Source organism: Mytilus edulis, chromosome 3 (genome assembly GCF_963676685.1).
Source record: "Mytilus edulis chromosome 3, xbMytEdul2.2, whole genome shotgun sequence".
Classification (NCBI taxonomy): Eukaryota; Metazoa; Mollusca; class Bivalvia; order Mytilida; family Mytilidae; genus Mytilus; species Mytilus edulis.
The window spans coordinates 492572-508477 of record NC_092346.1 but is presented as its reverse complement, the minus strand read 5'-3'; the positions used below and the strand labels follow the sequence as shown (position 1 = coordinate 508477).

General features: G+C 31.9%; 1 protein-coding gene across 1 annotated transcript in view; it reads right to left on the bottom strand.

The window, feature by feature from the left end:
• Window positions 1–15681, bottom strand: part of LOC139514753 (furin-like) — a 28797-nt gene extending 13116 nt beyond the window's left edge. The window contains exons 1-8 of the mRNA XM_071304393.1: window positions 15167–15681; window positions 8959–9075; window positions 6270–6350; window positions 5369–5497; window positions 4500–4564; window positions 3835–3923; window positions 2511–2683; window positions 1125–1328 (exon numbers count right to left, since the gene is read on the bottom strand). Coding sequence (XP_071160494.1) covers window positions 1125–1328; window positions 2511–2683; window positions 3835–3923; window positions 4500–4564; window positions 5369–5497; window positions 6270–6350; window positions 8959–9075; window positions 15167–15388 — 1080 coding nt within the window. The 5' untranslated portion in view covers window positions 15389–15681. The remainder of the gene's footprint in view (window positions 1–1124; window positions 1329–2510; window positions 2684–3834; window positions 3924–4499; window positions 4565–5368; window positions 5498–6269; window positions 6351–8958; window positions 9076–15166) is intronic.
• Window positions 15682–15906: the final 225 nt, after the last annotated feature.

Genomic DNA, 15906 nt, shown 5'->3' with positions numbered 1-15906 from the left:
CCTACTCCACATGTGGCATCGGTCGTTTTGCTAATTTTATAACAAATCCGGAAATAGTCTAGTTCGGTAGACAATAACAATCAAAACTAAGGAGTAAACAAAGACTCTCAAAACCAAATGACATTTACATCAACAGTTATAAATAAAAATTAAGAAACAACACGTACTCCACTAAAAACCGGGAGTGAAATCAGGTGCTCCGAAAGGGTAAGCATTTCCTGCACCGTATACGGCACCCGTCGTGTTATTTATTTGTTCAGTTCGGTAACGATGGAAGGTTATTATGACTGAGGAAGAATATCAGATATGATTTCTGACACACTTTTGTCATAATGGCAAATCAGCTCATGATGACGACCGTAAAATTTCTTGAGTAATGACTTTAATTTGATTGATTCATAGCCCTGTCTTAGCAACTTTGGTCACATTCATGAAAGTTTAGGGGATTGTAGTTCCGGCGTAAGGAACATATCCGATGTCATCTGTGAAACGGTTATTCCATAACGGTGAACCAATTCATGATGGCATTATTCTTGACATCCAATTGTTATAGGAATGGACGTCCTCAGTAAAAAATGGAAAAATGGGCAGAGGATACCAAGGGGATGTTCAAACCCGTTCTTTCAAAATGGAATGAAAAAAAAAAAAAAAAAACGATACATGAACATTAAATTTTAAATATTATTTCGTATTTTTACCCAGACACATTGTATAATTGCTACTTTGTATATCGTGACTATATAGTTTTACCGGTGTTACCAGTACGAGCTCAAATGAAAAACAAATCTTAAAACTGGTATGGTAATCAATAAATATAGTACTTAATTGAAAGAGAAACACCTCAACTTTGTACTTTTCATTTGTTTACATTAAAGGTCAATAGTTAAGATAGTTATACGAACCTCAACTTTTAACACACATTTTCAATTGTTGAAGTTCCCATGTTAAGAAGTTTATAAACCGATAAAAAGGATTAAAATATATTTTGTAAATACAGTAAAATTGCACGGATAATTATCTAGTATGAAATATTCAATTATCATCAAATTATCATATCGTGTATTACATTGATCCTTGTAGATTTCACTAATCCTAAGACTTCTATAATTTAACAGAAGATTTACCAGGAACCTGTCCAATTTGCTGCCACCATACGCTGCAGCTAAAACAGGAGCACATACTTCAGAATACCACGCATTCTGACCAATCTGTACACTAGTGATGGCTACAGTGTAAATACTATTGACATAGCCATCAGCATTACAGTTATCTGTTGTACCGCCATTACCTGCAGCCCATATATAAATAACTCCTTTACCATTTCTGCCCTTGAATGTGTTAAAAGGATTACAATTTATTTCAGATTATTACAATAATGGAATTTCTATCATCATGAGTATGGCATATTTTTTTCGTTTTCGTTTAGAGTCCGTTTCTGTGTGTGTAACAATTTAATGTTATGTCGTTGTTCTCCTCTTATATTTAATGCGTTTCCCTCAGTTTTAGTTTGTTACCCCGATTTTGTTTTTTGTCCATGGATTTATGAGTTTGGAACAGCGGTATACTACTGTTGCCTTTATTCATTTATTTATTACTTAAACTAAATTCTAATTTCATTATAATATTTATTTTGTCGTGTATTTTGTAAAATAGTCATAGTTGCAGTATTAATTACCTTACGAGTAACACGAAGATCAATGCGCGTAAAGTGTACCCAACTTCTAGTTATATGTCTTTCATGAGTTTCACCAAGTTGCCATGGTTGAAATTCCTTACCAATGCAATAAACGTATTACAAAAATGAATCATTTCATCACGTGTACATTATCACTGACTGCCAGACAGTATGGTTTTCTGTTCATATGTTATATGACAGATAGTTTAACTACTTTTGTTCGATCTACAAATTAAAGTCATTGAGTTCGTTTACAAACTATTAGGTATCCTCCTATCTGCTCTGCACGATCTATATAATCGTATGGTCTTCGTATTTGTACTAAAGGAACCTTCTGATGGTTCTCATAAATAAGGTATAGCTAATAGGGTATCTTCTTTGTCTGTGTATTCTATATTTCGATTGTGATTGATAAACTATTCTAAAATATCTTTATCGATATAAACACACTACAAATTAATTTTATTTGATATTAAAGGACAAACAACATTCAGTGATAAAGGTTATCAAAGGTACCAGGATTATAATTTATTACGTCAGACGCGTGTTTCGTCTATATAACACTTTGGTGTTTAGGGACGGTCAAAATTAGACCTGTCTATCCACACGTGTGAGCTGGGTCACATCTGTCAAAACAATCGAAACAATCATACAGACCTAGGTATGTTCTGCTATCGCAAAAAGTTGCCGTTCGTATTAATGTACATTAAGTTTGTTTATACATTATTATGATTATTGTTCAAACAAACTTTTTTCATACGAGACTACGATCAATGAGAAAAAATGTACGAATTGTTAATTTCACACGGATATTTGTTACATATATGATATTTACATTATTCACTCCATTTTTCAGTGCTGCCTTTGTGATTGATTTAGGAGCATTAAAACCAGTACCATCATCAGGTCCCCAGCTGTTGCTGTATATATCAACCGTAGAAATATAGTGAGTGAGAGCCTGAGCCTCATCTGAATCTGATATGCCCAAAGCTCCCAAGATTCGAATTCCTGTAAAGCAATTGAAGAAATAATTCAGGATTACATGGGCCTCTTTTTTATTTGTAATTGTAGTACCGCATGATACAATACAAAACCTGACAAAAAATTTTAAAAGATGAACACCGAAATTTGATAATATTCTATTCTTTACTGTGCTTTTCTAGGGCATTGATATTCCGACACCAATTTAATCTTCAATCTTTCATTCCAGTAGTTAGCACTTCGGTGTTGACATGAATATCAACTATATGGTCATTTTTATAAATTGCCTGTTACACAATTTTGAGTATTTCGAAAAACTAAGGAGTTTCTAATCCCAGGGAAAGATTGCCTTAGAAGTATTTGGCACAAATTTGTGGAATTTTTGATCCTCAATGCTCTTCAACTTTGTACTTGTTTGGCTTTATTTCAATTTTGATCGGAGCGTTATTGATGAGTCTTATATAGACGAAACACGCGTCTGGCGTATTAAATTATAATCCTGGTACCTTTAATAACTATTTGAAACGCATTTACGGTCGCGGTCCCTCAAAAGGAAATTCGTGTTTATCAATCGATCTAGTGATTATATGGTAACTTATGCAAATTATCTTTTCAGATATGTTTAACTTATCAACAGAACCAGGTTTAACATGTTTGATCCACTATTTTATACATATCAAGTCTGGAATATGACCGTTATTTTCCATTTCTTTGTTTGAACTTTTGATTTTGCCATTTGAGAAAGGACTTTCTGTGTTTTGCAAAACTTTCGACAACTTTGATCGTCAATGCCGTTTATTTTTGGAATTCATTTGTCCTGTTGTCTTTTGATTCCTACGTATTTAATGAGTCTTTTTGTATTATTATCTGTTGATCATCTTGTTGTATGGCTGTCTTAGACTTATACTATTATATTTTTTACGGACTGTTGGTTTCTTCTTGACACATTTTTTTTTATCTGTTAGGGGTTCTGTTTGCCATACCACCAACCTTGTCATTTAGCGTACTTTATTTAATTTTTTTATGGTAATGTATCGTACCAATGAATACAAAGAGGCAGACGTCATTTTGCAATACCTTTCTTTGTGATAGTTTTGTGAAATGTTTTACGAAATCAATCCAACACTTTACTCCCGTGTAAGATAGAGTGAGATTTCACCAAAAAGTGATTATCATACCTATAAGGGTGCTTTTAAAGGCCACACCGACTACACATACATTGTTGTCCTTGATAGCGCCTATGAAGCCACTTGTTTCTGTTCCATGACTGAAATAATAATTGATATGTATTTGGAGTTTTGGTTTTATGTTTTGGCTCACAAATTACTGGTAAAAAATTGAAAACAACCCGTTTAATAATTTCTTGCGTCCAAAGTGCTTTTCTGGATTTACCTTCATTACAAACGCTCAAAGCCAAACATTTGAAATCTGAAGATGTATAAGTACCGATACCGTTGAAGAGCTATATGTCAAAAATACCTAAAATAAATAGCCAAATTCATCAATTTAGTAAGCTGTATATAACTGACTGTTCAAACAGTTTATCCCATCTGAATAGATAGTCAACGCATTTCAAGATAATGACACATAATATATCTAGGAACAGATGACAAACTAAAAAAGGAAAAGTTTATCCAAGCTCGGACATTAAACAAACATGGAAGTGCGCTAGTTAATTCAATAGAAGTAATAGTTCCTTGCATGTTTTAGTACGCATCAACTTCGTACTTTATAATGCCTTTTTGTTGTTTTTTTGCATTCAATCGTAAGTGATGAGTAGTTTGTGAATTCTAACCCTGGTATATATAATAAGTTTATATAGACCTATAATAGAACTGGTTACCTGCTTCCGTTTGTTGGTGTCGGATCATCATCATTGTCATAAACATCTCTATCATTGGCAGTATCCTATATAATGTTAGGCAAATATTAGTATAAAAATTTCTTGAAAATTAATGTAACCTGAATGATAATTTTAATAATATAAAGCAAACAAAAGCAAATGCATGTGGTATCAGAAAATAAAACCTCATTTTAAAAGAAAATTATTTAAAAAAAGGCGTGATGATATCTATATTTTCGAACAATATTATGAATAAAAAGAAAATGTATCAAAGACATCCAACCAAAGTGCAGAAAACATCCACAAATTGGTCTTCAACACATCGAGAATATCCAACAACCGGAGGAAACAGAGGCGTGTTTCAGCTGACCCCTTACAAAACTGTGTACTTTTGCAGAGAATTAATTACTTGTCTGTGTCGTAATAGTTGAGGACAAAACACAAATGTATTCATAAATCATCAATATTAGTTCGGTTATCCTGATTATTATGCTAAGGGAAAGTGGTTTTTGACTTTTAAAACTCCTTGCTTCATTTAGGATATGGGCATCAACTCAATATACATCGTGGGAGGGGGGTTTTCTAAAACATAAGTTTTCTCTGCAAACTTTTACTTGTTTGGCTTTTGACATGAGCGTCACTGTTGAGTCTTATGAAGATAAAATGCGGTTCTGACGTATCCTGAAGACAAATGCGTATCATTCAATGAGTATTTTATATTTTCACCAATTTTCTAAAAAAATATTTAATAAAAATGCAATTTTCGAAACTGTTTAGATTAATTTTGGTTGTCCATGCACGTTTTGAGTTATACAATGTTTAATTACGTAAATACACTTAGATATATATTGATAACAAGGTGTACTTACGATATTAGCTGCAAGATCAGGGTGATCTGTCTGTAGACCGTCATCCAAAACTGCTATAGTAATACCTTTACCAGAATAACCTGCCGCCCATGCTTTGTCAACTTTCATTGAAGGAGAAACATCACCATTCTAAATTTTAAAAATAAATTTGATTTGTTATGGGTTTTTTTTTATGACAACATTGGCTTTTACATTTTTGAACGTATTCAGAACAAAACAAATCCTGACATGATGAATTTTAGTATGCTCAATAATTGTTTTTGTAAGGTTGGTTATTATTTCTTATAACAGTAATACATCTGTGGATCTCTTGCTCTTTTCGCCATTTGTACCTGTTATGTCTGTTTGTTTTGTGTACACATCGTTGTCAATATCATGGAATTTTATTGGACTGTCATTCAAGTAAGAGGATCAGATATAAGTATCTGTAAAACATAAGAAAAAGACGGCACAATGTCAGGATTATGACCGTTGTGATCCAATCGTTTATCATGTTCAAATTGATTTTGCCATCCGATTATGGAGTTTCCGTTTTGAATTTTCCTCGGTGTTTGGCATTTTTGTTATTTTTTTAACTTTTGCTAATTATTAGTAAGTCCCACATTAATCATTCTATTACTAGTACTTTGGTTTGTATAGTCTGCAAAATTCTTCAATGTCTAAATAAAAGTGGCTGTTGTTTTACCTTTCTTTGATGTGGTTGAGTTTGTGTGCGACACATTAAGTGTTCAAAAATACATAGTCAAATGCTTGCTGTTCGGTGAAAGCCAAGGCACGATCCGTGTTAGCCACAGGAAACAATTGATGTAGGACAAACCATAGCTTTATAAGCTAGCTTACAAATGAGCACAATAAAAATATGTTTTGATAACAAATATCAGATTTCGTAATGATGCCATACCAAATACCAAAGATTCGGCCATTCTGTATCCACTGTTCTTGCCTTTCTGATATATGCCTTTTCTTGTTTAACCCAGGAAATCTGCAAGAAATTTTATAAATAAAATGATAATGCATCAGTTTCGAAAGTAAAGACTTTTAATTTTTGCGAAAGAAATGTTTTATTTATTCAAATCAAAAATTAATATCAATTCAATCCTCATGAATAAAACAAAACTACATATGTAAATCAACTCATAGATATCAGGACTTAATTTAGTATATACGCCAGACGTGCATTTCGTCTACAAATGACTCATCAGTGACGCTCGAATCCAAAAAAGTTAAAACGGCCAAATAAAGTACGAAGTTGAAGAGCAATGAGGAACAGCATGCATTGTTTAAAGCATTGCTGAAAGTCAAATCTTAATAGATTGCTATCGTTCCAACTAGTTTTAAGATAGAATTGAACAATTGTCTTCGGATAAACAAAATACCCATGACCATCACGATATTCGTTCGAAATCATCACCATTTACATGATTGAAGATACAAACTAACATTTAGAAGGATATATGTAGCGGGCTTATAAGAGAAAAAGATAAACTAAAGGTATTTGATATAATATGTAAAGATTTTCGTAGGAAAATTGTTTCTATGTCGGTATGCGCGGACTTTGCAGTTAAATAACACTTTCATCGTGGTCCTATGTATTATCGAAACGTGTATTTGACGTTTTGGAAATCAATGTGTTGATCGTATATGTCTGATAGTGTTTGGTTTATTAATTCACAACCAGGTAAAACTCGGATTTAAAGTTTAACCTTATGTCAGTATACCTGTATATTGTTGCAGACCACTACATGTTCATTTCATGTTTGTGTCTCTGATATCCGTCTCAATTACATACACCCGACTTATCTTTTAGTCATAATCTTATATTTATCTTGTCCATTACCATTCATCAAAAAGTGTTTCATAAACACGAATCGCTTGAAGGCAAATGAAACTATTGTTATAAACAACAATCCTGCCTAGTCTAATGATATCACTGATTTCAAGGTAAAGCACCTGGGTATAATAATTATGTCAACGAAAAAGTATTATTGTATCTGGAAGTACCAGTAAGGAAACAATCATCCTGATATGGCAACGACATTAGTTTATCTGAAGACAATAACAGGAAACGATGATTCTCACAGGAAACTAGACAATATAAGTATGTTTTTTTTCTGAGATGGTAACTACAGATGATAATCCAGTCAACGTATTCAATATTTTTCTGTACTGAGAGTGTAGCAAGATTCAATGCAACTGATATCTGTATAATGATAAAGATGCATGATATGATTTCCTAGTCACTGGAAGTACTAGCAGGACACGATTTAAAAGTACATTACTACTCGGATTTTTTCTTCACAATTACAATACTTCGTTCCGAGTGATATACAGATATATTTACTTGGTCGATGCCACTGCTGGTGGACGTTTCGTCCCCGAGGGTATCACCGAGCCCAGCCGTCAACATTTCGGTGTTGACATGAATATCAATAATGTGGTCATTTTTATAAATTTCCTGTTTACAAAACTTTGAATTTTTCGAAAAAACTAAGGATTTTCTTATTCCAGGCATAGATTACCTTAGCCGTATTTGGCACAACTTTTTGGAATATTGGATCCTCAATGCTCTTCAACTTTGTACATGTTTGGTTTTATCAATATTTCGATTTGAGCGTCACTGATGAGTCTTATATAGACGAAACGCGCGTCTGGCGTACTAAATTATAATCCTGGTACTTTTGATAACTATTTAAACCACTGGGTCGATGCCACTGCTGGTGGACGTTTCGTCCCCGAGGGTATCACCAGCCCAGTAGTCAACATTGCGGGGTTGACATGAATATCAATAATGTGGTGATTTTTATAAATTTCCTGTTCACAAAACTTTGAATTTTTCGAAAAACTAAGGATTTTCTTATTCCAGGCATAGATTACCTTAGCCGTATTTGGCACAACTTTTTGGAATATTGGATCCTCAATGCTCTTTAACTTTGTACATGTTTGGCTTTATCAATATTTCGATTTGAGCGTCACTGATGAGTCTTATGTAGACGAAACGCGCGTCTGGCGTACTAAATTATAATCCTGGTACTTTTGATAACTATTTGAGCTTATTCTCATGTGAATTAAAACACGACTATATATACCTGAATTATTCCTCAATTGCCTGAAAAATATTTTTCTCTTTGATGACAATAAGATTAATTGTGTAATAGATTTTGTTAAGGCTACAGTATTTTCTTTTCGAAAAATAAAAATATATTTAAGAAATAGGTAATGGTCCGAGACAAGAAGATACGTCAGTAAAACAAAATACATTTATCTTTCAAGCTAACTTTCAATACTGAACCTGTATATTGTTAGTACAAATGTCTTTATATAAACAATTTTGTATTCAGAAAAAATAATCATCAGAAAAGTGACCACAAATTATAACGAGTACGGTTGAAAAAATAAGGAGCAACATATACAGCGGTATGAAAAATGAACAAGGAACGGTTTAGAAATACGAAATTCAGAAAAATCAAACCAAGGTTTTTTATCATGGGATTCGATTTTTTTGTACAGTACTGTTAGTTTTTACTTGTTTGAGTTTAAATGTTATAATGAAGTTGCCACATCGAGTCGCTCTAAAATAAATCTGCTCTTACCTCAGGACTTTGTCTCAGAACTTTGATATTCGAATCTTCTCTGAGAGTACTCAATACCTCTTTGGTTTTCTTCTGTCGTATTTGAGCAGTGATATACTTTGTATTCCCAATCAAAAACTAGAACAAAGAAAAATATACTGTTTATTTTAGTCTGTTACACAGTAAACCAAAACTAAACACAGTTGAAATACAGTCAAACGGGAGTAAAGTCATGCATTTCATACTTACAAGAAAAATACATTTCAGTATACACGAAATTAAAAAAAGTAAAATCAAAGAAATATTGAACTCCGATGAAAATTCAAAACAGAAAGTCCCTAATCAAATGATAAAACACATCAAACGAATGTTAATGTCATTTAGGAAGATTGTATCTATACTATTTTAATAATAAAATATCTTGGATACCAGAATTTAAATTTCAAATATGCACAAGATACGGGTTTCGTCAACAAAAGACTCACCAATGACGCTCAAACAAAAAATTTAAGAGGCCAAATAAAGCACGAAGTTGTAGAGCATAGGACAACACAATTTCCTAAAAGTTTTGTCACATACAGCTAAGGTAATTTATTCCTGAGGTAAAAAGGCCTTAGTATCCAGGAATTCAAAGTCTTGTAGACAGTTAATTCCTGATTATGACCATATCAATGATAATTCATAAACAAATTAATTGAAATTTTCTCGACCTGTTGGATTTGAGTTTTATATAGACGAAAGACGTGTTAATCGTACTTTTCTATATTCCTATCAGAATAATGTTTAGTGAAAAATATGGACCTGATTCACAATCAACATTTAAAGAATAATCGGCTCTCAGTTTACTTATAGTTCTATCATTATAGTTCATAAACAAAGGATGTTTAATACAACGATTGAGTATGGTTCATGCGTTTAGTCACACTGAACCAACACTATGAATATAGTATTATCGCTCAACCTTGAGTAAAATCCTCAACTTTATTAATCCATCTTTCAGACTTGGCAATAGTTTAAGATACCTTTCAGCCCAACAGCTAATGTTACGCTATCGGTATAATTTAAATGTCACTGCTATGTTTGTCATTTTAACTTGTAAGGTTGGTAGCCTTGAAGAGTTTTTGTAATCTGCAAAACATGATCGGTTCATAGTTCCGACTGTATCGAATTAAAACGATTCAAGGTTGAGTCTTTCGTATAAATTGAATTGAAATTGAAATATCGTTCAATCTACTCTATCGACATTTAACACTACATGAAATTTAGTAAATATGACAACTTATATAAAAAGTATTGTAATGATCATCATTTAAAACAGACACAAACATTACTCATCATCAAGGAGTAAATCTATAAACTGCTCATGTGGTGCAGAACATTCGTACCATAAATGTTAATATAGCATGAACTGTGTTTCAATACTGTGCAGTACGTTTTGTCAAGGTGTCACACAAAGACATTTTGACATTGTTAAATATATAGATAACTAAATGTTTGAAACTGCTCCTTATCATTTAAAGCAATTGACAATAAGAATATATTCTAAACAGCTTTTCGCATGTTTGTCTAAGTCGTAAGGTCGTATCATTATTTAAGTAAAAATAAATATATCAAAATGAAAGGTCAATTCCAAAAGTCCATAAAAAAATCACAAAATTGATCGCTACAATCAATCAACAAACGGAAAGAATGAAAAACACATTTTTCCTGACCAAGCCAAGATTATGACAGTTATTATCAATTTGTTTGATGTGTTTTAGCTTTCGATTTTGCCATTCGCTTATATGTGAAGCTCGGAGCTCGGTATTTTTATTATTTTACTGTTTTCCAAAGACAATATTTGGTGTTTTAACCAAATTAACCTTCAGATTGAATAAATTATAATTGCATAACAATAATATTTATAAAGATGCTTTTATTTTGATTGGCAGAAATGTTTACTCGATGAAAGACGTGTCATCGTCCCAATTTTAGTTAACATCACAAATGACTGCACTCCGCATAACAAACGTTACAACAATGTTTAGATAACATTAAAGGTTATCACAATCGAAAATTTATATGTCCATGTTCAAACAAATGAACGTTATATAATACAGATTCACCATTTAAACTTATATCAAATATCCTTTTAAATGCAGAAGAGAAACATAACGTCTTCAGAAACTTGCTAAAAAATGCTTAAAACGATTAAAAAGTAAAATCACAAAAAATACTGAACTTAGAGGAAAATATAATAGGAAAGGCAATACTCACATGGCAAAATCAAATAACAAAACACATCAAAAACAAATGGACAAGAACTGTCATATTCCCGCCTTGGTACAGGCATTTTCAAACTAAACAAACATGATAAATCAACAGTCAAAATATGGGTACAACAGTCATCATCGTGTAACAATTTTAAAAGGAACAATTAAACAGAACGCAAAAAAACATCTATCTACAAACACATTGATTGATCCGCGTGTCTGACGTCAAGAATTTTTTTTATACGTCACATATGTTTGTCGTTCAATGTATATACAAATAATTTTAAAATTTCACTTAGACAATGTTAGCATACAGGGTTAAAAATCAAAAATATGTAAGAATTAATTTCAGAAATAGACCAAGATTTAAAATAGTCCAAAAGTTATATAGAATTTATAAGAATCCACAGACAGTTTTTTCCACTACGCGATTGAATAATTTTGACGTTTGCGGTTCAACGTATTTAGTAATTCATAATAGAAATATATCATAATGACATAAAATAGAACAATATCATACTGACGGGAGCTTTTAAAGTACAGAGTCACGTTATAAGAACCAAAGAAATACAAAAAGTCGCATATACAAAACACACCAGCAAAAAATGAAAGACAATACAAACACATTGACGGGATGTTTAAGTACCGAACCACGTTAAATGGATATCACATAAAACATTCCAACAGTTAAAGTAATATTAATAAGTTTGTTTAATAAAATTCACTTTTTTTTTGCAATTTTTATGTTATCCTCTTCAGATTTTAGGTAATTATTACAATCTTTGACCGTTAAAACTTGACGGATAAAACAATACATGTATACATGTATATATACGCATTAGTTTTTGTAACATAAAGCAAAGATCAGGATGGATTCAAACGAACAACGATCAAGATAATATACGGTCTATGTTGACTAATGACAAAATATTTACACTCAACCTCTGATTTAGAGGAAATGTGTTAGAAGACATATTAAAAATACCTAAGATATTTTATAAACTCATAAGTATGTATTACAACTGTTTCTTTGCATTTAATTTCGCTTATTTTGTTTTTGGTTTGATAGTTTCCTTTAATACACGTATAGCTCTAATTTTGTGTATAAGGAGCCTAGGTGGCCTAGTAGTCTAAGTAGTAACTACTATAATCAATTGCAAGTCAACACTGATGTTGTGAGTCTAAACCCCGCACTCTAGTCTACATGCTCTAATCTTAATTGACTAGTATTGTCAGTTTTCAAAATTATACGCTATAATTATACGATAAGTTATTTTAATTCAATATACTCAATAACTGATTACTCACTTATACATGTTATAGATATGCAATAGATTGAAAACACAAATAGTGCGTTAATCTCAATAAGATAACTTTAAATCGGAATCTGGATTGAACTGGTAATTATCTGTTCTTTCCACATCAAAGAGAAATATTCAGATCTAATCATGTGGAATATTGGTAGTAATAATGTCAGACAACATATCTGTTCATTACGGAAAATTGGTTTGTCATAATAGAAAGGAGAAATCTAGGGTGTATCAATTTATAATTTGTAATCCCTACATTACTCTTTATAAAATTCTGTTTTATTTCATTTCCAATATATGTAATCAACAAACTAAGATATAAAAAGAAAATAATTTATTCAAAATGACGACTATATATTGTGCAAAAAAATACTCAAAACGAATAAAATTGAAATGCGCATGTTGTTCACGTCGTGTCTACACCCTATTATCCTATTTGAAATATTACAAATTTAAAATTAATTCTTATAAGGCGGTAATCTAGTATAAATAATAAGATGTTGTAAAATCTATTTGTGTGGTCAAATAAAAACTCATACGATATTCATATATTCGTCACACATTTGTAATGAAATTTCATATCCATTTCAGGTTCAAAGACAAATTTTCGTGTTTGTGGAGAGGAAGACAATTACAATCAAAACTAAGAAGACTAAAACAAAGACTCACAGAAACCAAAGGACATTTACATAAACAGTTATAAATAATAATTAAGAAACAACACAAACTCCACTAAAAACTGGGAGTGAAATCAGGTGCTTCGGAAGGATAAGCATATCCTGCGCCGTAGCTATAGAAGGTGATAGCTAGTTTCTTTTTAATACCAACAGTGCCAATACTTTAGAGTGAATATGGCATTTCTTTCACTTTTTAATAATAACACTTCACTGAATTGAATCGCGGTGCAAAACGGAATGTAGAAAATGAATTAACAGTATTGGTATTCACGACTCGAACAAAATTGCTTCACGTTGCATTACTGTCATTTAAAATACTACGAAGCATCCATATATTTTTGACAGGTTTAACTTGTTTTACATCACATTCAAAAATATACAAAAGGTGATTTTATATGACATTTGAGTTGGGTTACAATGAGAACTCGTTGAAAAATGTATAATACTTTCGAACTCAATACTAATGAGATAGATTTAGCCTGTTGTTTGAACTAATATGCCTAGTTTTAGGTTTTTGAAATTCCACGATTCTGGGAACCTGTACACATTCACATGTAATAACATGTGTGTTGACGATATCACCCCTAGTTTTTGGTGGGGTTCGTGTTGTTTATTCTTTAGTTTTCTATGTTGTGTCATGTGTACTATTGTTTTTCTGTTTGTCTTTTTTATTTTTAGCCATGGCGTTGTCAGTTTGTTTTGGATTTATGAGTTTGACTGTCCCTTTGGTATCTTTCGTCCCTCTTTTATCAGTACAAGGCAATACAATGTATACTATACTACATGAAATACCGGTTATTTAGTTTTAAATGAATACAAAAGAGCCCTGCTTATAAATTAAGTACTTAACATAGAAAGCAGCGAGGGAAATAATAAGATGTAAAGTTCCGCAAGTATAGAACAATACTCAAGCTCCTAGTTAAGATGGAAGAAAAAGTCTGTTGTCATGGACATATTTTAGTTTTGCTTTCCTACTTTTGAAACAACATGTTTGATTGACATTATTTCCTGACAATTACATTTATTTTAAAATAACATCGTCCCTTTAAGTTAGAAAAGGAAAACAGCGAGTGAATATATAAAAGTAGGAATATGTGGTATGATTGCCAACGATACAACTCTTCATAAGAGACCAATTGACACAGAAATTAATTACAATAGGTCACCGTTCTTCCTGAAACAATGAGCAAAGTCCATTCTTGTTTCTAGTGTGAACTGGTCGTTCGGTTAGTTTCCATGATTTTCACAAACCAGTTTTAATAATGAAAAGAATATATGGCTATGTGGGGTATACGTCAATATAAAATAGTATTAGAAACAAAAATGCAGAATTACAAGCTCAATTCATTAAAATCCTTTAAAATCAAATGCTCAGTCAATAATGCGACAGACATGAACGACAAAAATAACCCAGCAGTTACCTAGAGGGCAGCACCAACAAACAAAGATATGTATATACATATACAATATATCCATTCCTTAATTGTTTCTAATCTAAATCGTGTTAATGTAGTAAAATTAAACAATGATGTGTCCAAAGTACACGGATTCCCCATCCGCACAATCATTTTCTATGTTCAGTGGACCGTGAAAATGTGGAAAAATCTCTAATTTGGCATTACAGTATTAAATAAAAATCATATCATAGGGAACATATGTACTAAGTTTTAAATAGATTGGACTTCAACTTCATCATGTTCATCAAAAACTACCTCGACCAGAACATTTAACCTGATGCGGGACAGACGGACGGAATAACAAACGAACGATCGAACGGATGAACGAACGCACGAATAGACGGACGCACAGACCAGAAAACATAATGCCCATAAATGGGGCATATACAGATCTTCCATTAAAACAAAATTAGCGGAGTAACAGATATATTGAAAACATTTTAAAGCCTTTTTAAGATAATACATTTTCTACATTAATCAAGTATTCTAATGGATTATGTAATTCAGACCCTTTTTTCAAGAACATATCTCACCTGTCCAATGTATTCATATTGAGGATATTTCCTATTGAACCATACACTTGGGTCATCTTCTCTCGTCGTTGTAAAAACTATTCTGTTTGTGAACTCTCCGTTTCCTACGTTCAGTCGTTTGATCTTATTCGGTACTTTTCTCTCTTCTTCATTTAAAAATCTATTAAAACAGCTGGTAATATAAATCCCATGTATCAATATGATTACAAAGTAACTTTTCATTACAAATGATCAAAATGGTTTTAAAAGATTATTTCGCAAACTCAGAAGTAATCCCAAATAATAAACTGTCACTGGCGAATTTACGGAATGATTTTGATCCGTCAGTGGTTCTTCATCTTTCGACGTTTAAGGATTATAATACTACCTTATATGTCGATAAGTTCAATGATCTATTGATTCAGAACGTTAGTTATTGGTTATCAAGCTTCATTAGAAATTATATATATATATACGCCTTTCCATCATTTGAAAAATATTTGGAATAAATAAGTGTGATTATGAAAGTAGAATAGAACGAGACAGACGTTGATCGATGTCCAAATCACATGAACCCATTATCGTCACATCAAGGCAAACAAAACCTGAGGGAATCAGAAGACATCTTTTATGATTTCTGCAATTGTTGTCATTATATATTTTTTTTTATAAAAAGTATTAATTCAAATAAAAGAAATGATTGAAATATTCGTGATTCAACAACTGATATATAATGATCTATTAAATTGAGAATGGAAATG